The 23,796-nt window shown below is 54.5% G+C and overlaps 4 protein-coding genes across 4 annotated transcripts; 2 read left to right on the top strand and 2 right to left on the bottom strand.

Moving 5' to 3' along the window:
- Nucleotides 1-89: 89 nt before the first annotated feature.
- Nucleotides 90-8,766, bottom strand: CLUP02_15420 (cell morphogenesis protein PAG1; the record flags this gene model as incomplete). The annotated part of the gene is made up of 4 exons (XM_049294344.1): nucleotides 90-7,100; nucleotides 7,180-7,949; nucleotides 8,290-8,327; nucleotides 8,636-8,766. The coding sequence occupies 4 exons, from the start codon at nucleotides 8,764-8,766 to the stop codon at nucleotides 90-92; spliced, it is 7,950 nt and encodes a 2,649-aa protein (XP_049151490.1).
- Nucleotides 8,767-10,256: 1,490 nt separating this feature from the next.
- Nucleotides 10,257-14,255, bottom strand: CLUP02_15419 (uncharacterized protein; the record flags this gene model as incomplete). Its single annotated transcript, XM_049294343.1, has 20 exons — nucleotides 10,257-10,367; nucleotides 10,455-10,570; nucleotides 10,635-10,964; nucleotides 11,026-11,315; nucleotides 11,401-11,623; nucleotides 11,661-11,861; nucleotides 11,920-11,978; nucleotides 12,051-12,107; nucleotides 12,165-12,205; nucleotides 12,286-12,331; nucleotides 12,430-12,560; nucleotides 12,634-12,678; nucleotides 12,748-12,863; nucleotides 12,984-13,191; nucleotides 13,320-13,380; nucleotides 13,437-13,629; nucleotides 13,683-13,731; nucleotides 13,788-13,853; nucleotides 13,901-13,988; nucleotides 14,092-14,255. 20 exons carry the CDS (start codon nucleotides 14,253-14,255, stop codon nucleotides 10,257-10,259), a joined length of 2,595 nt encoding a protein of 864 aa, XP_049151489.1.
- Nucleotides 14,256-14,685: 430 nt separating this feature from the next.
- Nucleotides 14,686-16,045, top strand: CLUP02_15418 (uncharacterized protein; the record flags this gene model as incomplete). Its single annotated transcript, XM_049294342.1, has 9 exons — nucleotides 14,686-14,812; nucleotides 14,887-15,006; nucleotides 15,066-15,152; nucleotides 15,212-15,274; nucleotides 15,351-15,404; nucleotides 15,466-15,628; nucleotides 15,690-15,789; nucleotides 15,829-15,862; nucleotides 15,945-16,045. 9 exons carry the CDS (start codon nucleotides 14,686-14,688, stop codon nucleotides 16,043-16,045), a joined length of 849 nt encoding a protein of 282 aa, XP_049151488.1.
- A 354-nt stretch (nucleotides 16,046-16,399) lies between these two features.
- On the top strand, nucleotides 16,400-18,600 carry CLUP02_15417 (NADPH-cytochrome P450 reductase; the record flags this gene model as incomplete). Its single annotated transcript, XM_049294341.1, has 3 exons — nucleotides 16,400-18,181; nucleotides 18,245-18,523; nucleotides 18,583-18,600. 3 exons carry the CDS (start codon nucleotides 16,400-16,402, stop codon nucleotides 18,598-18,600), a joined length of 2,079 nt encoding a protein of 692 aa, XP_049151487.1.
- Between the last annotated feature and the right edge of the window lie 5,196 nt (nucleotides 18,601-23,796).

Here is a 23,796-nt window from a genome sequence, read left to right as displayed (position 1 = left end):
CCAAGTAGACTAGCGCTTTTTATACATGATGCAGATAAATAGACAGCTATTTGACTTGAACGATAACGCGATGCGCCTTCCCATCTCCCTTAGAGCATCTCCCCCTGCGGCGGCATCTTTGTCAAGAAGTTGGTCGGCACCTTGGGAACCTGCTGTGCCGCGACAGCCCGCTCAGCTCGGAAAAGCTCCTGCTGTCGGTCGTTCTCGCGTGACCTGCCACCCGTCAGACGACGCATTCGAGACCGGGTGCTCTGCGCGAGCGGCTTAATCATGTTCTCCAGCGAAAAGGAACCCTCGCCGCCGTGGCCCGTGTTCGGTCGCTCGTCATCGGCGTCGGAGAAGACGTCTTCGGGGAACTCGTCGTCCGAGGTGAACTCGCTAATGTGCGGCTGGTACGATGCCGGTGCCGACGGCGATGTGATGGACCGGTAGTGGAGACCGGGCCGCGAGGAGGAGCCTGCTGGACCTCCTCCTAGTCCTCCTCCTCCCAGGCCGCCGCTGCCCGACGCCGACGCGCTAAAAGCTCCAGGATTCATCGTGTTGGAGCTCGGATCCCTTGCCGTAGCTGGTGGCCTGTCAGTAAACCCATTCTGGAACGTGCTGTTGTTGGAAGCCTGATGCAGGATTGGCAGGATTTGCTCATCATACAACTGCGCTCCGGACTCGAAGCTGTCCGGTGAGAACTCGGTGATGGTCCTAGACGAGCGGCCGTCACTGGGTGGGCTCGAGCCGAGGTCGTCAAAGAAATCGTCGAGGCTGTCCAGCTTGGTCACGAGGTCGCCGAGGTGTCCGTCTCCGCGGCCTTCGTCCGACATCATCGTCTCGGTCCGGTCGGGCATCTGGAAGTAGCTGTACGGGAAGTCGTCGTTGTGGAACTCAACATCGGGTGTGGGCGTGGCTTCCGTCAGGATTCCTTCCGCGGCCTGGCACATGTAGAATGCGGCGTGTATATTGGCGCGAGTGAGATCGGTCTTCCTGGCAGGGATTGGGATGGCCCACCCAGAAGCCTCTGGAATGCCGAAAAGACTGACAGTTCGCTCGTATTCCTTGCGGATCGTCTTGGAGGTAGAGCGAGTCATGCTCATCCGCAGGTGCTGCTTGTCCATGGCGCTGCCCGACATTGTCATGATGTTGTCCAAGACCTCGAGTGCCTCCATGCAGAACTCGGTCTGCAACAGACGCAAAAGAGAAGAGATGAGATCGGAGCCATGGCCAGCTAGTTCGGGCTTCCGCATGTCAATCTCGGGGATGACGATGCTCAGAACGTTCATGGTCTTCAGCTTCACCCACGCTGTGGAATTCGTGAGGAGACCCATGAGGAAAATGACCATCTTAAAGTCAAGGTTGGGGAGGAAGTGATCCTGTAGAGAGGCGAACAGGCGGCTTTGGAACTCTCTGTTGTTGCCCTGGTACTTGAAGCTGACGTATTCCTGAAGCACTTCAGCGACGTTGCCGTATCCGTGGGCCTCGCAAACAGTGCACAGGATCTCGGCGGATTGCAAAACCTTCTCACTAGGCTCATCCTCTTCCATCTCGTGCAAGAAACGGGGGAAATTGGCCAGAATCGCGAAGAAAAGTCGACTGTCGTCGCCAATGAGGCCGTCACTGGGCAGTTGAACCACCTTGTCAAGAGTAGTGAGCGTGGCCTCCATACAGATGGATGATCTCAACCCCTTGTAGAGCAAAGACTGGAGGCCCTCCCAGGCGCCGTCCCATCTCGAAGGCTGGCCTTCGAGCAACAACCTGCGGACATTGGGCGACCTAAAGTCAACCTTTGTCAGGAACTCATTGAGCATCTCCACAGCCTCCAAGTACTCGCGCTCATTGATGGACTCTAAGCAAGCACATGTTGTCCAGAACAACTGAGGAAACGTAAGCAGCTTGTCTGCGTCGAGCTTAAGAATGAGCGTCTTCAGCGTGGTGAGAATCTCCATGGCAAACGTTTGGATCTCAGTGTCTTCGTCTGCAACAGTGTTCGATAAGCGGGCGAGCATATCACCCAGCATGAACTGGTCGAGTGACGTGAGGATGCAGCGGAAAATCTGGAATGAGCGACACGCGAGGTGCCTGACAGGACACGAGGTTGCCCACGTCAGGGACAGCCTGCCCCATTGGTCTTTGATGCCGGGATAGGTGAGCTCAAAAGTCTTGACCACCTCGGCCGTCAAGAACTCCATGCTTGGAGGGACCTTGTTGTCGTGGTCGTCGGCCTTGCCGTTGCTGTCCTCGTAGCCCCATACGACTGAACGATCGTGGCGGCGAATCAGATCAATGAGGTCTTCGATCGACGCTCTAGCCGTAAGCTCCGTCTCGTCGTCCAGTTGAGAAATGACAAGCTCATGGATGAGATGGACCAGCATTTCTCTAGCTTGCTCCTGGACGAGAGGGGTGTAATGGTCCCAGAGCACGGTGACCACCTGAAGTAGCACTGGCACGTTCTCAGGTGTGAGGTGCACAGGCGAAACCATTAGATCAACAAGTAAGATGAGAGAAAGCTGTCCGAGGGAGAAGCCGGCTTGCTTCGTGCCTACGGGGAGTGCCTCGCCCAGGTCTGCACAGTAAGGGAGCAGGCCAATGTCGGGCGGCGGCGGCATGGCGTCCTTCTTTTCGTTCGGGACCATTGCCTTGGGAGTAATCTGCATCAGAAGGAACTCGACAACCTTCATGCCGGGGGTGCTCGTGGTGCTCGAGAGGAAGACCACAATCTGCTTGGCGTACTCGACAAAGTTTTGCTCGCGTCTCTCGAGGCAAAGAGATATTATAAAGTCGAGGATCAGCCGCACGTTTCCGGGATACGGGCCGGTGGCGAGAGCTTGCCATAAAGCTTGAACCTCGTTGTGTAGAGCACCGCTTGACTTGATGGTGATCTCTAGTAAGTTGGCCAGCAGTACGTACGACTGGGCGATAGGACCACCATTGGGATCGACCCTGAGCTCAATCGACTGGATCCAGGGTAATATGACGGCAACAACGTTCCGCTGCGAGGCAGGCTGGAGGTCCTTAAAGTATAGGGTGAACTCGGAGAAGATATGGAACGCCAGCTCGGTATGCTGTTTGGCAAGTCGTTTGGAGATTTCAAACTGCGCAAGCTTGTAGACTGCCTTTGTCTTGTCGGAAATGCTAATGTCGTAGTCCTGGATCTTGGAAGTGCGTCCTGGCTGCTGCCTCTCCTCCAGAGACCTCATCAGACGGGCAGACTTTGATCTGATTTCACTTTCATCGTTGCCGAGAGTGAACAGGCATAGCCCGAGCAGCTTCCAGAATGGGCACGTGTAATCGAGGTGCTCGAGCAAAACCTTGGTGACAACGGCGAAATAGCTCTCCTGTACCTTGGAAACGTCGGACAGGTAACATCGAGCTATGCAGTGTTCCAGGAGATAGGGCAATTCCTGGTTGTGGATGATCAAGTTCTGCAAGGCTCGGCGGCCGATCACGTTCATCCGGTCGCTTCCCGAGTTGAAAATGGCCTCGATCCAAGCTAGCATTCTTCGAATATCGAATGAAAGCGTGGCGCCACTCTCGGTGGTGATGCTCATCGGGCCGCCGCAGAGAGCAGCCATGGCACTGAGAGCTGCCGTACGAAGGTTGCGCTTCTCAATCTCCATGGCCGCTGTGACCGTGCCTCGTTCGCCGAGTGACTGTTGGTCGATCAGGGATTGCCGCATAGTATCTTCTCGGACTCGGATTTGCGTCTGATTTGGCGAGAAGCCGCACCAATCCTCCATCAAAGAAAACGCGGACTTTCGGGACTCAAACGTCATCCATCGAGAAGGATCCTTGGTTCTGTTGATTCCTTCGAAGAGTTCCTCAGTCAGGCCGCAGTAATGCCGCCTGAGTTTCTGAAACTCCCAGTCCATCTGAACTTCGCCGTCCATGAGGAAGAGCTTGAGGTCCTTGGTGTAGGTGACGAGATTGGTGAGAACCCACTGGTCGTTGTAGACGTCTTCGATTTTGAGGAAATGGCAGGTAAGCTTGTAAACATGGGTAATCTCAGTCCTCAGAAGATCCATCTTTCGGTTGCGTCTTGGACTGCTGTTGGTACGCTGATGAATGCGGGCGCGAGCTTCGTCGTTGCAACGTGAAACTTGTCCTGCCAGCTCTTCGAGGAGTGTGCGGTAGATGTGGATGTTGATAGAGCCCATGGCGAGGACCACGGCGTCCCTGACCGATGCCGATGAAACTGACAAGAGGGGTATGAGATACTTGAAGAGGACTCTGGCTGAGACAATCTTGTCCGCAGAGCCAGGCTTGGACGTCTTTCGGCTATGCTGTGCGGCTTGAGGGTTGGCAGCCATGACGCTTCCTGGATCGGCCAGAGTCGTACAAGCGAATATCAAGTAGAGTTTCCATTGTTCCACGAGGATTTCCGGCTGCGTTGTCGGTGTCCTACCGGCGACGCGGGCGCTCCCGGGATCTGATCCGTAGTACAAGCCCCTGGATGGCTCCGACAAAAGCACGATAGCTTTGTACATCTGCAGAATTCGGTTGCAGATCAGGTCCCGGCCAATGGTGACTGTAAAGGGGCACTTTTCGTACGCGATACGGATGAGATTGGGGAAGAGCTTGAACCACAAAGTCGTGTCATACGAGACATCACTGGTACACAACTCCACTAAGGCACCTCGAATGTTACTGTTTTGCATGCCCCTCTGGAGCCTGCTCCTCTCAGCGACGGAGAGGCCTTCATCCTTAAAGTTCATTACTTGCATCGAATCATTCTCCAAGATGTCAATGACTCTCAGGGTATCCTTGTCTTGGTTCTGGAGCGCCTTGTCGAAATCGTTGATAAGCCGGAGGACGGTAATGGCAAAGTAGCGTACCCTGCGAGACTGCGAGCAGAGGAAGAACAAGCCATGTGCTTCTGCCTGGTCAACCTCTGCCCAGATGCCGGAGAGATCAAGTTTTGCGCCGCGTTTGTCACTCGCCTCGAGTTGGTCGAGAGAAGCATCTCGAGTCTTTCGTCTTATCTCCTCGATCCAAATTTGAAGCAGCTCAACGTATAAACGCAGAGTGCTCTCAATATGACCTGGCCCGAGCATGCCGCCATCAGACATGGTTGAGTACCGGTCGTCAAAGTTGAAGATGAAGCGAGCGAAGCCCATGGTGACTTGCTGCGCGTGAGCCTGCCGGGCTATGGCCTTGAGCGACTGAGCGGACGAGAAAGCGATATTATACTGTACGTGGGCGGTCCCCGTGCAAAGTAGGTTGATCAAAGAGTTAAAGGGTATATCGACAGAAAGACAACGGGGCAACGCTTGGACGGCAACATGTAAAAGCTCGTAAAACGCCTGTTTGTGATCCGCAGGAGATTGATGGTCATCCCGCCGTGAAAAGTTGAAGGTGTCGGCAATCGGTGTCTTGGGGCCAGGACTGCTAAACTTCTCATCCAACACGGCTTGGCCTCCAAAAGTGTTGTCGCAAATGATGGTGATCTTGCCGAGAATCTCGCAGAACTTATGATAGTATTCACGGACAATATCACTAAGGGCACTTGTCCGGACGGGGCGGGAGAGCTGCTCGCCCTCCCCAGGCGTTGCCGAAATAGGCCCCGCGGACGCGGTGTGGTGTGGTGAGGCCATTACGGGAGAGACAGGCCCGCGTTCAATCGTAGGTGGTGGGGGGAACGAGCTTGGGAAAGGCGGCCGGCCCTCATCGGCCTTTTCTAGGTCAGACATGATGGCAAGGAACGCTCTGATTCCAATGACCATGCGGTCCGGATCAAGCTGTTCGACCTTCAAGTCTTTGTTGGATACAAATAATTCCGCATTGATCAATGGGAAGATGACATGCTTAAAGCAGTATTCGGGCTGTTTGTATCCGATGATTCTGATGATTTGGATCACTGGCTCCGTCACAGCCGAGTCGGAGGCGATGAGACTGCGCTTAGTTGGTGGCAAAACCAACTTCATCACCTCGTCGAGCTTTCTGTTCGTATTAGGTAGGGTATCGTTGGTTCGGTACAGATATGTCCACAGCAGCCTTGCAATCACCTGAAGGCATAATGGTCGTGTAAAACGGTCTTTGAGCTTCGGCTGGAGAGGGAGAATCAGCTGGAGCCATTGAGATACAAATGTGTCGGGAGGAGAAACGCAGAGCAGCGTTGCTGTCAGAGGAAAGGCGAACCCCCAGTGCCGAGGCTTGATGAACATCTGCGCCAGGCGGGGACCGATTGCACCGAGAACCTCGATCCATTTGGGATGCGCGAGGTCTTGATTTGTTGCTTTGGCGGCTACAGTGAGCAAAAGCGTCTCAAGCACCTGGCAAAAGGCTGTTTTCACTCGCTGGCCGTGAGAGCGGTGGAACAGGCGCCCGACGGCTACCATGAAGTCGCACGAGTGTTCCCAGGCCTCCGGGTGTGACATGTTGACCTTGAGATGCTTCATCCCGCCTAGGACTAGCTCAATCTTGCCCTCAGCATCGCGGCCTGCTGGTGATGTGGGACTTTTGGCGACCAGTTCCTGGAGGGATCGTTCAAGGTCTCCAAGGAACCTTTCCGTGACGCCCCTGAAGTTGATGTCGCTCATGACGCCAAGGAGCTGCGAAAAGAGATTCCAATTGGCAAGTTTCAGCGGGCTGACCATGAGCTGGTCTGTGTCAGCAATCTTTAGCTGGCCAAAGATGATGCCCTCCAGCTTCTCCTCCATCTCGAGAGTCAAGAAAGGAAGACTCGTTTGACTAATGACCTCCAAAAGCACCCGGCAGAGTATATAGATGGAAACGGTAGAACGACGCTCGGCGTGTGCCACGAATTCTTGTTTAGCGGCCAATGAAGTCTGCGGGCTGGTCAGACCATTGTCCATGGCCCCGGGCAGAGGCTGCAGAGGCTCGGTGTTCCGGCGTTGGAGGGGACCTGGTGCCGCGCCCCTTGATTGCTGCAACTGACTTCGGGCTTCGTTGGCCGCGTCGCTTTTGCTCTTCCTCCACAGCATCATGGAATCTATCAGGGGTTTCGGTCGCGGCCTGGCAATGTGGCCCAAGGCGGTAATAATCTGGTCGAAGGATGGGTCGACCCCCGGGCCGCAGATCTGCTCGACCTGCGGCTCGGGCTCAAAGGGAACTGTGATGCAGTCATTGAGTTTCTCCTCGGCTTGCGCGATAAACTAGAAAACGGATTATTATATGTCTTTGTTTCTTTTTCCACTTCTGCCGCGCGAGATGGAAGCGGTCTTCACAACTTACAGATGTGAAGAGCACATGCAAAGCGTATTCTCCGACAGTCTTTTGCTCATCCCTGTGGTGCTTGGAAGAATGGGAGTGGTGGTGTGCGTGTTCGCGCCTCGTCTTGCTATGCATTCGTTCCACCTTTCTCTGCGCGACGGAGGAATTGGAAAAGTCGGTAGCTGAAGATGTTCTTTCGGGGACAATGGGCCCGGAGTTGACGGTGGTGCCAGACATGGCGGTACCTGGGCGCAACCCCGGAGGCGCGTCCGGGTCTAGACGGCCAACGGCGTGCATATCAGGACGTTCTGGGGTGAGACCCGCGCCGGCAGCAGCAATTATCTGCGGGCTGAGAGGACTCGAAGACGAGCTGGCGTGACTTCCATTTCTAGAGTGTTGGATGCCGTGAACTATGGAGGTCTGCCGATGGTGACCGTATGATGCGCTCTTGGGATCAATGAGTCGTTCGATAACGCCTCCGAGGCCTCCTCCTCCTCCTGCTGTCCGAGACTGAGCGTGAGCGTGGGCGTGGGTATGTGTTCGAGGGGAGATGTTGGAGCCGGAGATCGGAGGGAGCGGATGTGAGGAGAGCTTTTCGTAGGAGGAATCGCGGGAGTGGGTGACGGAGCGAGGCAGCGGAGGATGAGGATGGGGTTCGAGGGCGGCGGGTCGCAGGGTTCGGTCCCAATCGGCGTCGTCCTCGTCTTCTTCGTCGAGGGTGGTGACGGATCGCGGAGAGAACTTTAATGGCGGGTCCTGTAAAAGATCGGGCAGCGTCGCCTGGGACGGAGCTAGACGAGACGACGTCTTGTTGTTAGTGACAGGCTTTCCCCTCTCTTGTGAAACGGCAGACTGCGCGTAGGGACGCAGACGGGGTGGAGGTTTGTATGCGTTGGACGTTTTGAAGGTGCACAGATGTGTGGTCTAGCACACACGGGGAGCCCAGTGCAGACCAGAAGGAGAATAGATGCGACGAAGAGAATACACTTTGGGACAGGAGAGGGACGATTGGGGACCGCGATTAGGTAGGGAGGGCGCAACGCTAAAAACCCAAGGGTCGAAGAGCAACGCAGGGCAAAGCCGCACAAGCAACCTAACGCCAACGGCCAGCGGAAGCCAGGAGAGCCGCACCACAGTTCACAGGGTCGTCGACCTGATTCGACTTGGGCCTGGGTGGGAGCAGAGCGCACAGAGAGAGGGAAGCCGCGCGAGGCTGGGGGTTTACGGACCCAATGTCTGTGTGTTGCGTGCGAGCTGGCTTTGTGTGTAGCGGATGGGTAGCGCGCGTGTGGTTTGCTAACAAGGTAAGGTGGTGTTGCCGGTGGACGTGATAGCGTTGGTGGTGGTGGTGGTGGTGGTGTAGCACGGGACGATGAGCAACCCTTGATAGCCGTCGGAGGAGGGCCGAGAAAGACGAAGACGAGGCGAGAAAAAAGGTCAGGCCAGACCAAGCTAATCCGTAACCTTGCCTATTCACCTCATGGCGGGCCAGGGAGAGAGATAGAGACGGGACGAAACGAGACGAAAAGAGAAGACGAGGGAAGCGCGTTCGTCGGCGAGCGAGTATCCGTCACGTCGTACGTAAGGCGATGCGGCGCCGCGTGGCATGAGACCAAAGGCAAAATAGAGGGCCAAGCGAGGGGTGAAAGACTAGGTAGGGGCGGGTGGGATGGAACTCCGGGGAGCAATGCAAGCAATGCAAGCAAGCAAGGCTCAAAGCTCGAGATGCTTGGCTTCGGTTGTGATGTGGATGAAGGCTTTACTTGACGCAGCTATGCGGGGGGGGATGGGAAGGGGGGAAAGGACCAAGGCAAGCATATAGATATAATAGCGAGAATTCCCAATTGGAAAAAGGTGTAAACTCACCCATTGTTGCGACGGATCGAGTCCCATGATCCGGGGTCTTACGGCATTCGAAGGTTTGTGCACCGTCGCTGGTGGCCGCCACAAAGTATCGAAGATGGACTGGATCGGGTGGTGGTGAGCTGGTGGGTGGCGTGGATGATGAAGGATGACGGATGAAGAATATCAAATAAACGTGGCAGCGGAAGAAGACAAAAAGGATCGGATCAAATTGAAATCGGACCAGAATGGCAGAATAGGACAGCCGGCAATTGGATTAGGATTGGGGGTTACTCCGTATACTAGGAAGGTCGGGTATACGGAGTATTTTGATGATGGTGGTGCTGGCAAGTTCAAACCGGTGGGTAATGAATGATGAAAGAGCATGTTCATCATGATGATTGGGGAAGGCAGGGCTCTTTGAGGCTCTTTTGGGGGGGGGGGATGGTAGGTAATTGGGAAAGGAGGCCGAGCAGCAAGACAAGGCAAAGGACCAGCCTGTTCCAATCCTAATCCCAATCCAAATCCAATATAATCTTGTTCAATAAAGCAACCCAAGAAGAGAAAGTCGGACATGCCCATCCAGTCAATCAGTCAATCAATCAATCAATCTACTAGCCAGTCTGCCCAGTCAGTGCCAGTTAATACCAACCAAGTGGGAATCGACCCCAATCGAAAACCTGGTACCAAGCTGCTCTCTCTCTTCCATTTCCTCTCTTCCAGGACTCCTCCTCATACGAACATGACATTCTGACCCATTGGCCACTGGATACCACGTTCAACACAGCCCTTTTCTTCTGCTGGGGTTTGTATGGCTTGACTACGAGTCCATGGCTGCATTGGGTTGCTGCCACCGAGCCTATAAACCCGCCAGGCCAGCCCAGAAAAGAAGCAGAAGAAGCAAAAGAAGAAGAAAAGGGCGCCATTGGCCGTTGGAAACCACCGAATACCTACCGTACCATGCCTTACCATGCTCCCGTACTTGTGCATAACCAGGGGCCAGGGGCCCAGGGGTTGCGAAAAGAAGCATAAGGCAAGGTAGTGCCTGGGTGCCTTGCTCGCCGCAATTACACACAGCGCCCACACATCCGAACTCCGTAGGTACCCTCCGACTACTTTTTGGGTACGGAGTACGGAGCACTGCGTAAGAGATGTACTATGTATTGTCGCTTCTCAGAGCCTCTGAGGTCATGATGTTTTCTTTCTCATGCTCGTCAGCCATGACCACGACGAAGTCTTACCTACCCGATGCAACTTCACCAATCCAACAAGCCATCAAATGCCTTGTCTTGCTCCCGCCTGTCTCTCCTCTCTCTCCAAGTCCCAAGTCTCACAGGACCAGCAGAAGAAAAGAAAGTCAACAGGGTCTCGTGCCGGTCCATGTCATGCCTTTCCCCTCCTTCCCCTGATCCTGAGCCATCCGCTGCCCAAGGCACCGCGAGCTATGAGATCACGAATGGCTTCTCGAGTCCCTCTTCAAATTGAGACCTGCACCTCTCATTCGGCATCTCCCTGCCAGTCCCTGAACCTGAACCTGAACCTGCAAGGCCCTCGTGGCCCTCTTGCTCGGCTGTAACCTGGATCCGTGGATAGGTAGGCCATTGATGATGTCGATGTTCCTCTCTCAGATGCACATCCATAGTGCCTCGCTTGATTCGCCCACTGGCACATCACCGTCTTCGCCGTAGTCCAACTGTCGGCGCCAATCACCATCTTCTTGTCAGACACTAGCAAAGTGACCCGAGATGTGGCTTCTTTAGCCCAGAAACCTTCGCTGCCAGGCCAAATCGCCAGTCCGTCACAAATTTTCTCCATAGCACTGGCCACGCGACAAGGGGGGCATCTATGCAAGGGCCACGCCCAATCAGCTTCTCCCACAAACCATTCGACGACGAGGGGCACTTGGTCCACCGTCCGATAGCTGAAAGGTCCCAGGCACACAGGCACGATAGGCTGAAGGGTCCCTGAGACGGGGAAGGCCAAGCCTCGACTCGAGGGCTTAATAACGGACGACTCCTCTTGAACCCCTGGATGCGCTGAAGCTTGCTGGGAATGGCCCAGGGACGGAAACATTGGCCGAGCTGTGAATCTGTGAGGCAGGCGGCGGCGGCGGCGGCGGGAATGCGGGTAGGCGGGCATTGATTGTCACGGTCCCATCCAGCTCAACACTCTTAACATTGTCATGCCCACGAGGCCAAGCAGTATCAGGAGGTTGGCTCGCACTTTGTAGAATAAGAATCGACAGTCTTTGATAAACCCAGACCTCCGTTCGTGCATCACAATCTGGTCTTTTAATCTTCAGCTGCTCCTGACCCCTGAGATAAATGATTAGTATGTCAAGTCCGTGTGAACCTGTAAAGCAGTCCGCAAATATGAGCACAGTCTGTCGCCTAGCAAAACGTCGCATCGTCTTTGAACGTGCAGACTTCCTTGGGGTTTGATCCGGTCATATTCATGCTCATGCAGACGCAACAGCGGGCTGCCGTGCGGCCCCCGATGGCATTTTCTGACTCCGTTGGCCGACCAAAAGAAACGGGCGATGTGTCACGTCGACGCCAGGCGGCCCAAATATCCATACATAATATGTTACCGTGGAAATGTGTTGACGACCAACGGGCAGCAACTGAAGTTAGAATGGGCGAGACTTGCTGCCCGAGAACCATTTCGCTTCCCGATGCTGATGCCCGCAGGCTGCGGCACATGCAGGATGGTTGCCGCTGGTATTGTCCGCTGCACGTGTGGCCTGGAAATATCCGAATACATCAATCCCAGTTCACGCTTCAAATGAGCCAGCATCGAATGCCGTCGATCGACAGTTCTCGACTTAACGCTGTCATATCTCGCAACCGTCGCAATGGCGTCTTGCATTTTTCTGCAAGCAGCCAGTGGTTGAGAGCGTCTGTGATAGTTTTTTCTGACCATTCATGACCATTTGATGAAGTTGACTGGCATCGAGGACGCCGTTGACCCTGTCGGCCCTGACCGCGTGATGGCATCGCATTCAATACGTGGGTTTAATCACCAACGCTAGGTGCCCCAGCCTGGCTAACCAAGGTGAGATCATGGTGAAGGTGAGAAAAGAAAAGAATGGACGGTAATGCTCGGCACTCGCGGTGAGAGCAGGTGATTGAAAGACAACTTGTCGAGGGTTTCAACTCTGCCACGCTTGTATGAGAAACGAGGCATGGCGAAGAAATCGATGGTACTGCCAGTCCAAAGTCGTTCGCAGAGACTGACTCCCTTTTAAGGAGGCAAAGTTGGCTCATTATTCGGTTGAATCTGCACCGCTTGCCATTCTCGCGAGTACCACTCGAACGCTAGGACATTGGCTCTGGCCACAATTCGATGATGCTAATCGCTTGAAAGCCTTATTTCACTTCTATTTTCATCAGCAAACATGGGCGTGGGGGTGGAGCGCCGCCTGCAGACAAAGAAGCGGCCCAGGTAGGATCAGAGTGGGTATCCGCCGGTGGTGGAGAGCCAGGACTGGCGTGAAGGTCCGAGACCGAAGCTGCGGTGAAACCCTCCCAACCGCCCGGAGAGGCCAGCTGTCCCGTAATCTAGGCCCGGTGCCTTTGCTGGATCGCTAGCAAAGAGGTCCGGTGATTGTTTCGGATGCTGATCCGGTCTCACTACGGCAGTGACGGCGTGGCTCACCACCCTGGCTAGAGGGAAAAGCTGAGGCAGACAGTGGCGATCTCTCTCTCCTTCATGTTATCGCCGGCCGGCATCATGGAAGCAGCGGACTTTGGGACGGGCCCGGCGCACCGTGATGCCGTCGACTGTTGGGCTCCACTCCACGGACAGTGTGCAGACAGGGTCGGCCGGGAGAGTTGGGGTGGTGGGTGGTTGAGACAGCGGGCCTATTGAGGCACACAGATTCCGCGTATTCGTGTTCGGTTTTGGATTCTCTACCAGTCCGATAGGTATCCCAGTTGACAGTAAAACGCCTCGCCGTTGATGATCATCATACCTACGCGAACACAATACGTCGACTCCCGAGATGAAGGCTTTGGAGAAAACGTGTTCGAGAAGCATCGAGGTACGGCCCGCGTGGATCACCGCTGCGCCCTGGCGCCGCTCGGAGTGATCTGAGATTGTTAGGCCGAGTCGCCGTGTCATTAAGCAGAAGCTTGGGTCGTCGGAGGCTTCGGCCGAAACAAATGTGGCTGTCATTGATGAAGACGTGGCCTGAAATGGACTGCGTCAGTTCCTTGCGACGGAACCCGAGGCACCGGGCAGCCGCGGAATGGGCCAGCGTTAAAGGCAACTCATGTATGTAGACTGATGGGAGAGGTCAACGGTGTAAGGACTGAGACAGGTGATGCAGAGTACTGTGTCGAGTACACTACAGATGCCAAGGAGCCGTCCGCATCCATACTACATCCGTATGCAGTAGATCGTAGTACAGAAAAGGCGTATTCGTAGTTTCGTACGCAGTAGATAGCCAGTTGGGTATCCTCTTGCCAGAACTGACCGCAGCACCTAGAGTAAAGTCGTTGACTGTTGGAGTCGTTAACTGTTGGAGGCTTGGAGGACATGACACAACAACTGCCGTGGTGCCGTGGCGAGGCGGCATGAAGTGTGGGCTGGGCTCGTTATCGGTCTCGCGGGGTTTCCCTGCGCCAGCTTAGGCTTGTGGCAGTGACCATGTGGGCTACCGTCGTCACTCGTGTGCCAACCCAATCGAATGGTGTAGAAGCGGAGAAAGAGAATGGGAGAACGGGACTGCTACTGCGGTGTCATCAACGATGAATGATTCAACGAACCACCCGAGTCAGACGCACCGTCCCCTTGTTGGCATACCGCAGGGTGGGATGTACTCCGTACGGGTAGGATAGTCCACTACCTACCTGGAGTGATGGCGAGCTGTCCTGATTCCTGAATTCTTATTATGGACGTAGGAGCGGTCCGTCGACGCCTCATCAGACCACCTTTCAGAGGCTTGTAGTCTGTAGAGAACAGCGGTCTGTTCTTTACCATAGACGCTGTGAGAGTGTATGGTTGTGAGGGCTTACGGCCATGTGGTGTGGCTGGCAGCAAAAGAGAGTTGCTTGTTCGATGGTAAACTTCTGCCGGTTTCCAGTCTACGATTGCCGTACCATGCAAAAAAGACTGCCGTGACCGTCAATAAGGTGGAAGCAGTGAGTGGAAGGTAAATCATAAAGTTTCCGCGGTGGGACCCAGGCGTGGAGATATCTCGGCACCGACCCCTCGGGATCCGCTGGTCGAAGCTCCAAGTCCGTCTTCTCCATTCTGAGTGGTTTACTCCAGAATGACTAAGCATATAACCGAGAAGACCGTGCGTCTGGCGTGTACGTATCGAATGTTTGGCGGGGGGACGGTACATGGCAGCGGCAAGAACCTAACATCACGCAGAAGGTACGGGGTAGGTACTGTGTAGAGAGAACGGTGGAAGGTGCGGACTATTACCTGCCCAGGAATTGACCCGTGGTTTCCTCGTTCTCAGTCTTGGGGCGGACTACCAAGAATTATGGAAGAGGAAGGAAGAAAAGGCTGACAGTCCGCGCCGAAGCGGTGCGGTAGGGACACTCACTAGGTAAGGTAGGTACCTTACCTTATGGAAGCTACCAAGGTACAGCAGTACGTAGAGGAATTTCCCTTGCACAGAGGAAGGCACATATGGAAGGTACCTACTCCGTCCATACGGGAGGAAATTGAGCAATGGCTTTCCGCTGCGCTGAGAGTGGGACAGAAAATGGAAGGAAGGCCAGCTCGCTTTCGACTCGGAACGGCCCTGCCAAATCCTGGAACCAGAGCTTGCCAAATCCGAACCGACTACTTGTAGAAGGTGGAGAGCCCTTACTACGTAGGTTCCTTCCAGATTGCCTCGGGCTTTCCATGCTTCTCTCTCCAGGCTCTGAGGCGCGGAATGCATCCAAGTATCCGAACCTTTCCTTGCCTTCCTTACCCTGCCTTGCCTTGCCTTGCCTCATTACGAATATTCGTACATGACATTATTACACAGTAACATTGTTCCCCAAGGTAAGGTACTCCATTAGGCGGTTGTTAGCAAGGAAGAAGACCAAGTCAGCCCAGCGCAGTGTCCACTAGCCATGACCATCCCCGAGCCATGCCGTTGAATGCAACATGCCCGCCGGTCCCTTATCGCACTTCCGATCCAAAGTTCCGTCCGTTTCCTCGTGTGCTCCATGCGGCCTACCCGCCCCGGCCTGCTTGCTTGTCCCAGTGTCCTCATCAACTCCCGTCGAACGAGACGAGAGACTTCTGCAGCGCACCAACAAACCCCGTCGTCTCTTTTTACTTTCTCTTGGCCTTGCCCTCTCCGACCCTTACTCTTACTCTTATTCTCACTCCCTCCTTCTAAGCCCTTCTTCTCAAATTCCTCCAGCCTCCGCCGTTCCTATTTCTTCCCGCTGACTGTTCGTCCCGAATCCGCTTACTATTCACTATCCTTTCTCTTTCCTCTACTCCGTACCGCAGTCGGCGACATCTACGACACAATACTCCCCGACACTCTCACACCTCACTTATTCTTCCTCCCGCGCGCTCTCTCACTATTCAGTCGTCCTAAGCTCAACTTTGCCTGTGTGCTTCCGCCCGTGCCTTTCCCAACTGGGTGTCTCGGCGTCCTTTGCACAGACCGGTAAGCCCAAGTATTCTTCTCCTTTGCCCGTGGACCCTAAACCCCCGTCACCCCATCCCAGTGCTTTGGTCTACCTACCTAGGTGTCAGCCTTTGGTCCCACGCTGTACTATGTACACTACACTACCAAAACGGTTGCGCTGCGACTGGATACGACATACTGTGTATAGGTAGTGTATGTACAGTGCAAGGTCAAGTCAGGCCGTCATTGGCGGCGCCGGGACTGCTGGCACTGGTGCGTGTCCGAAACTCGGCATCACACTGTTTCCACTCTCCCCGACCGACGGGCTAAATCCTGGGTCTGACGGTCTGACCAGACTTCCCTTCTGGTTTTACCCACATCTTCCTCCTCCTCCTCCTCCACCACCGCAATCCACCATCTCTTCCTCCCGGCCAATTGTCGAATCACCCCCGCTGATCTCATGTGAACACGATTGCAGTATTCCGCTCCGTACCTTACCTCACCTTACCTCACGAGGCTTGAATTTCTCCAACTTCCTCCAACAACCGCCACTTCCCGCGGCTGTTAGATCCCCCCCTAAATAGTCGCCTATTCACGGCTGTCAACTCGGCAATCCCACTCGCATTTCTGGGTCGGTGATTCTTCATCTTCATCGCTCGCTTGCGACTTTTTTTTACCTCCTTGCAGCAACCCCGCCAAACCTCCCTACTGCAACACAAACACCTCTCGCTGTCGCGCATCACCTCGGAATTGTCAGTGCTTCCGAGCCGCAACCCTTCCGAGCAGTCCAGTTGAGTCCGACGGCCCAACATGGCGGAACTCGACACGCTGGACATCGTCGTCCTGGCCGTCATCCTCTTGGGTACGGCCGCCTACTTCACAAAGGGCAAATACTGGGGAGTAGTCAAGGACCCCTATGCCAACGCCTTTGCCAACGCCAATGGCGCCAAGGCCGGCAAGACAAGAAACATCATCGAGAAGATGGATGAGTCGGGAAAGAACTGCATCGTCTTCTATGGATCCCAGACTGGTACCGCCGAGGACTACGCCTCGAGACTCGCAAAGGAAGGCAAGAGCCGCTTCGGTCTCGAGACCATGGTCGCCGACTTGGAGGACTACGACTACGATAACCTCGATTCCATCCCCAGCGACAAGGTCGTCATGTTTGTTCTCGCCACCTACGGTGAGGGCGAGCCCACCGATAACGCCGTCGATTTCTACGAATTCATCACCGGCGAGGACGTCTCCTTCTCCGAGGGCAACGACCCCGCCTTGGACAACCTCAACTTTGTCGCCTTCGGTCTCGGTAACAACACCTACGAGCACTACAATTCCATGGTTCGCAACGTCACAAAGGCTCTCGTGAAGCTCGGCGCACACAAGATCGGCGAGGCTGGCGAGGGTGACGATGGCGCCGGTACCATGGAAGAGGATTTCCTGGCCTGGAAGGACCCCATGTGGGCTGCTCTCGCCGAGAAGATGGGTCTGGAGGAGCGCGAGGCTGTCTACGAGCCCACCTTCAGCATTCTCGAACGCGAGGGTCTCGACGCTTCGTCCGCCGAGGTCTACGTCGGAGAGCCGAACAAGATGCATCTTGAGGGTACCGCCAAGGGTCCCTTCAACGCCCACAACCCCTACATCGCCCCCATTGCCGAGTCCAAGGAGCTCTTCAGCGTCAAGGACAGAAACTGCCTGCACCTCGAAGTCGACATCAGCGGATCCAACTTGTCCTACCAGACCGGCGACCACATTGCCATCTGGCCCACGAACCCCGGTGAAGAGGTTGACCGCTTCCTTGACCTTGTTGGACTTACTGAGCAGAGACACTCGGTCGTCAGCGTCAAGGCCCTCGAGCCTACCGCCAAGGTCCCCTTCCCCACGCCCACCACCTACGATGCCATTGTTCGCTACCACCTCGAGATCTGCGCCCCCGTTTCCCGCCAGTTCATTTCCACCCTCGCCGCCTTCGCTCCCAGCGAAGACATCAAGGCCGAGATGGTCAAGCTCGGTGGCGACAAAGAGCTCTTCCACGAGAAGACCGGTGCTCACTTCTACAACATTGTTCGGTTCTTGGACTCTGTCAGCGGCGGTCAAAAGTGGACCAACATCCCCTTCTCCGCGTGGATTGAAGGCCTCACCAAGCTCCAGCCCCGTTACTACTCCATCTCCTCCTCGTCCCTGGTCCAGCCCAAGAAGATCTCCATTACCGCCGTGGTCGAGAACCAGACGATCCCTGGCCGCGGCGATCCATTCCGTGGTGTCGCTACGAACTACCTCCTCGCTCTGAAGCAGAAGCAGAACAACGACCCCGAGCCTACCGCCTTTGGACTGACCTACGAGATCACTGGCCCCAGAAACAAGTACGACGGTATCCACGTGCCCGTCCACGTCCGCCATTCCAACTTCAAGCTGCCTTCCGATCCCTCCAAGCCCGTCATCTGCATTGGTCCCGGTACCGGTGCTGCCCCCTTCCGCGGTTTCATTCAGGAGAGAGCCAAGTTGGCTCGCGATGGCGCCGATGTTGGTCAGACGATTCTCTTCTTCGGATGCCGCAAGTCGACCGAGGACTTTTTGTACAAGGATGAGTGGGAGGTAAGCAAACTTCACAAGCAAGCTTTTGCACGTTCCATGACGCGAGGCTAACCATTGTAACAGCAATACAAGAAGGATCTCGGCGACAAGTTCGAACTCATCACCGCTTTCTCCCGCGAGAGCCCCAAGAAGGTCTACGTTCAGCACCGTCTCAAGGAGCGCTCCAAGGAGATCAACGAGCTTCTCGAGAAGAAGGCCTACTTCTACGTCTGTGGTGACGCCGCCAACATGGCTCGTGAGGTCAACACCGTTCTGGGCCAGATTCTGGCGGAGCAGCGTGGCATCTCTGAGGCCAAGGCCGAGGAGATTGTCAAGAACATGAGAGCAGCCAACCAATACCAGGTACGCCGGATTCTATATTCTCACAACAGCTTCGTGACCAATGCTAACAAATACCTCAGGAGGATGTCTGGTCATAGAGTCGGTCTGTGTTATGCGACACGGAGTATGGGATCTAGACGGAAAATGGAGAAGGCATCTACGCCCTCTTATAGAGGCGCGAAACTTTGTGCGTGCGTGGGATGTGTGTGTATAGATGTGCGCATGTCTTCTATATCAGCATAGGGCGGCGTATGTTGTGCATATTGGATCGGGATGACCGGAGTAATGTCTCGGGGAAACCCACACCTACCTAAACCCATCCCACCGACCTCTTTGCAGGCAGATCGCGCAGACGGGGTTCTTCTTTGGAACTATTCTACATTAAAGCAACGTTGGGCAGGCAGGCATGATGACGAGCGGACAAGGGGATTGGCTTGGTTGCTTGACTTGGGTTTTCAACTTGGCATATAACTTGTCTATTTTCTTGTTCCTATGCCGTTATCCTCTCGTCGCGTATGCCGCTAGACTGTCAGTTGGTCTTTTATTCTTTTGGAGTTTGTACTGCAGATAATGATTCGTTCAGAGTATAGACAGTTCATCTTCCAAAGTTCTCATGATGTGTCCGTTGTGATGTGCCAAATGTGATGTACCATGAGCCCAGACACCCAAGTCTTTATATTGAAAAGCATTGTGGTATCTTGGGAATGACTACCGGGGTCCAACCAGACCGGGCCAAACTCAACCGAGGCTATCTGGTGCGGCCATCTGTGACGAGATGCTGGTGACACGGGTAGTGGCAGCAATTTCACCGTCGCCATGGCGTGATTTGCCTTTGTGGTGGTTGATCTCTTCCCCTTCCTAATCGAGCAGGGACATATATCATCCTCTTCTTGACGCAAACTTGGGACCCCGTCACTTTTGGTCAGTAATCAATAATTGAATCGGAAAAGCTGAACAGATCGGGGAACACCAAGCCGCCGTCCTCCCGTGCCGCCGTGCGGCAGAGAATCAAATAATCCTTACCTCGCAATCAGTCAGCATATCCAACAACAGGTTCGAACACCCTGCCATAACCCCTCCCCCGGTTTCCCTGGACCAATCTGAACTTCCGACAAAAGACAAACCCGGAGTGGAGGAGGAAAGAGACACTGAGGTGGTGAACCAGGAACGGGGCAGAGACGTGATTCAATCCCCCTTCCCTCCCCCCACCCCGCAAACATCCCAAGATACGGATGGGCACTGCCTGCCGAGCGGAGGATCGACTCGGTGACCGGGGTCAGACGATGGCACTAAGCCAGAAACTGCTCTCCGAGTGCGAGCTTTCGCTTCCCCTTCCCGCCCGTCTCCCCACGGCCTTATTTTACGGATACCGTCAACCACACGAGAGTCGTTGTCAAGGGCCAGGGCGCCGATGACGACCAACACACCTGCTGCCAATGCTGCTCCCCACGGGTGACTTTCTCGATCCGAACGGCGGCAGCGGCGTCTCGGGTATCTCACACGATCAAGGAAAGACAAACAATGAGCAAACATGGGGGGGGGGGGCTCGGAGGATCATTCACCTGCAGAATCTTGGAAGGAGGGGGGTGATAAGACGGCTGAGGCCAGATCCTCTCTCCATCTGCTCACAAAGAAACGTGATATCGCATCCCCCTCTCAATATTCTCCTCCGGCCGGGGCATCTTGCAGTGTTTGTGCGACTAAATTTCATCATCGCTTTGCCGGTTCTTAGAGGTTCGGCAGAAGCCGCGACTTGTCTTGGTGGTGGAGGAAAGAATCGAGACATGACAAGCCGGCATGACCTGCATGACGGCCGAAGCAAGGCGCAAAAACAAAAAGGCACTTTCAAGTCGGCGTGAGTGACTGACTGGCCTGCACTCCTTCGGATCATCGCCCATGTCTGAGCCCAATTTGCCGTCTTTCCACGACATGAGTGTCAGTCACCAATCGGTCTCATTGTCTGAGTTGAAACGGGCACCAAGGGAGTGTACTTTAATGAAAGTTGCGCAATCGAAACCGTCTGATTCGTGAGAGCAGAAAGGCTGGTGCGAAATGGGAACAACTTTCGAGAATCAAATGCTCCGTACGCCTGTAACGCCTTGCTTGCTGCAGGCTGCAGCAACAAGCCGATGTTTGCCTTTTGGTCCTGGTCTGCCGCTGCAAGATCCGATCTCCGCCCCAGCCAACCTGCAACCTTTGTCCTTGACAGCCCGGACTTTGCTTACCGCCATTTTGGACGACGGAGATCTCAAAGGATCCAGTCACATCGATTGTCGTTTTGCAGAAAAAAATTGGCTGCTCGATCCTCGACTCCAGAGTCCAGACACCGCTTGGCAGCCACAAGAGCAGGCAGTTCGTTCTGAGCTTCACACTACCCGCCCGAGCCTGGGTCTGATTTTCTGAAGCGATTCCTCTGGGCAAGTCCAAAAGTTCGGACCAGACGACGCGGTTGAAATTGTCATGAGAGCCGGGATGAGGAGCAGGTCGGCGAAAATGTGGAGGCTTTCATCACCACAGCTTCAGCCTCAACTCTTTTGCGACCTCACAGAAAGAGTGTTCCTCGCCATGGATATGAACCACCAAGAGGCCGCAAAAGAAACCAGAGGAGGGTCCCTTGCAAATCTGAGAGTCGAGTTCGTCTCGTCATGTGCGTGAAAAAGCGGCGCGGTCTTATGCCACCCACCCCACGACATTGCTTTTTCCTCGTCGGCACTAGCAGGGAACGAGCATGTTAGTCCTCGGTTCTGGGCCAAACACGCTTCGCCTTCTGGATGTGATTTCCATAGGTATTCTTCTGCTCCTTCTGTGGGTGTTCACCGTTGGTTGTTGACGCCAGCACTGGGGCCTCGTGGCTCGACCGGGTTGTGATCTCTCGGAATGCCGTCAACGGGCAACGGCAGGCAGCCTCCCTGGCTGGTCGTTCGTCAGCACTGTTTCGAAAACACCAAGAAAGACACACCCGGAGAGAAGATATGAAATTCGCACAACCTCGGAGATGGCAACGACAGTATGCCCTGCGTATCGAAATTGGTCTCAGGTACCCGCCACGCCACGTCGGGTTACTCGACACTGCTGCCCGCGCCAACACTCCAGATCACGCCAGCCACAGACTATCGTGAGATGCAAGCCGCACACTTTCTAATCCGAACCCGGCTAGGTTCTGTTTCGTCTTCAAGTGAGTGATTCTCAACAAAAAAAGGAAAGCCAGGTCCCGCTTCGCTGGCTGTGGACGAACCGCCGTCTTCCGTTCCCCAAACTGCAGACATCCTCTGCTTAGAATCCAACACCTTCTTTGACAAGTTGGTTCAAAGACTTCATCTCAGAAGTGCTATGGATCCCTGATCCTGGGGCACCGAGACTTCCAGAAGTCAGCTGGCCAGTCAACGCCCAGTATACACCTCCGACGTGGTGGGTGGTGAGCATCGGGATGTCTGCCAAAGTGAGTGCTGAGTGCGTCGCGGTTGCCGGCAGCCATTGCCCCCCCCGTCGAACACACACATCCATGATGAGTATCGATCTCAGACTCAGGCACATCAGGTCACCCGCTGGGCCTAAGACTGGCCGCTTCAAAAAGAGAGACATCAGGCAGCCCGACTTTTTCTGAACCCTCGGCCGGACGGCCTCTCCTTCTCGACGCTAACCCTGTCTCAGAGATCAGTGGGAAGAAAAGAAACAAGTTGAGTGGATCAGCACTCTATGACAACCACGCTTGGCTGCAGGGCAAGGATAGCGGACTGCACAGAAACCGAAAGAGCAGCTTCCATAAAGACGAGCAGAGATCCCCTCTCAGCCGCCGGAGAATCGCCCCTATTTTCTTTCGAAATGGCAATCAGATAGATCTTCTCCTCTTATCCGACGACTTTTTTCGTGGTAGAATCGTTACCCTGGTATTCTTAGGACAAACGGACGGTGCATGACGGTTGCATTTTGATATCGGAGTTTCCTTGTCGGTTTGGGTACTTGCAGCTTCGTCTTTGGAGGCATTCGTTGAGGAACCGGTTCAACGCAGTCACTTCATTGCGAATTCCCCCGCAGACATCGATATCGTCGGCCAGTGACAGCTTGAAGGCGTTGGTTCTCGACAATCCAAAGGACAGCCTGGGCTGGAGTTCTGGAAACACGGTTTGGTCAGCCCCATGAATTCGCACTGCTTAGAGATACTAATACAACTTGCAGACTCGCTCAAATATTAGCGACATCCTTGGCGACAGATTTCTCAACGGTATCAGCACCTTTGGTTGATCGAGAATAGGCGCAGCGAACCAGGCAGCCGAACGAAGGAAGACTATTCGCAGATCCAAAGAAGGGACCAACTCGCTATCTCCCCCGCAGCACGTCAAGCAGCAGCTACCGAGTATTGTCTTCTGCAAGAAGACAGGGTCGACCACTTTTCAGCAAAGCAGGAACATCACTCAAGATTGTGCGAGGCTTTCAACCGACGAAGGAAGAGCAAGGTGATATTGTCTATCGGTCATCGCCACGGCTTGCTCGAGGCAATCGTTCCGCTGTAGATCATCGTCGACTGTTTCCCTCAGCTGTGTAATTTCCCTCCTCAATTCAGGAGAGAACATCGTCAGATCAACAACTTTTTGGAAGGCTTGAGACCTCGAACAGAAGGAAGAAGCAGTGAGAAGTAGAAGGAAAGGAAACTTGTCCCCACGTCCGGGCATCTTTCCAGTCACACTTTTAGGTACGTCCCCTTTCTTCCTAGGGTACCTGAACCCCGTCAACCCTTATCGACAAGATGTTCCAAGCTGGAAGGCAGGAATGAGTTCTACCTCTTTGCTACGAGGAAGTTGCTAACATTGGGAAAGTAGTACGGCACATCTTCTAGTACTGGCAGCTGATACCCGCCGGGCCTTTCCCCCCGGTCCGAACTGACGGGGCCACCTCTTTGCCTCCCGGGTGTCATCACCTTCTCTGCTTACATCGTCACTGGTCTTGTTCTTCCTCTCAAGCACATCATCTCTTTCCCACACTCAGACGCCTTTTCAACCTCTCCTTCCAGCCTTCAACAGATCCAACAAACTTGGGCTGCAAAGGAAGGTAAAGGAAAGGAAAGCATCCTTAGGTACGTCTCGTCATCTACTCGTCCTTTATCTTCTGCCAATGGCCCAACTTCGCTTTCGTTTCCTCCATCTTCTTCTCTCTTTTTTCTTGACCACAGCATCACCACCACACTTCTTCAACCCACCACACAGTCTCTTTGACTCCGACTGCTCCCGATAGCTTGTTCCATCCTTTTACTGATCACTCGCTTCTTCACAGAGTCTTTGGTAACAACATTTCCCATT

Source organism: Colletotrichum lupini, chromosome 8, assembly GCF_023278565.1.
Source record: "Colletotrichum lupini chromosome 8, complete sequence".
Classification (NCBI taxonomy): Eukaryota; Fungi; Ascomycota; class Sordariomycetes; order Glomerellales; family Glomerellaceae; genus Colletotrichum; species Colletotrichum lupini.
Note: the sequence above shows the minus strand (reverse complement) of the source record. Positions and strands in the feature narration are given on the sequence as shown.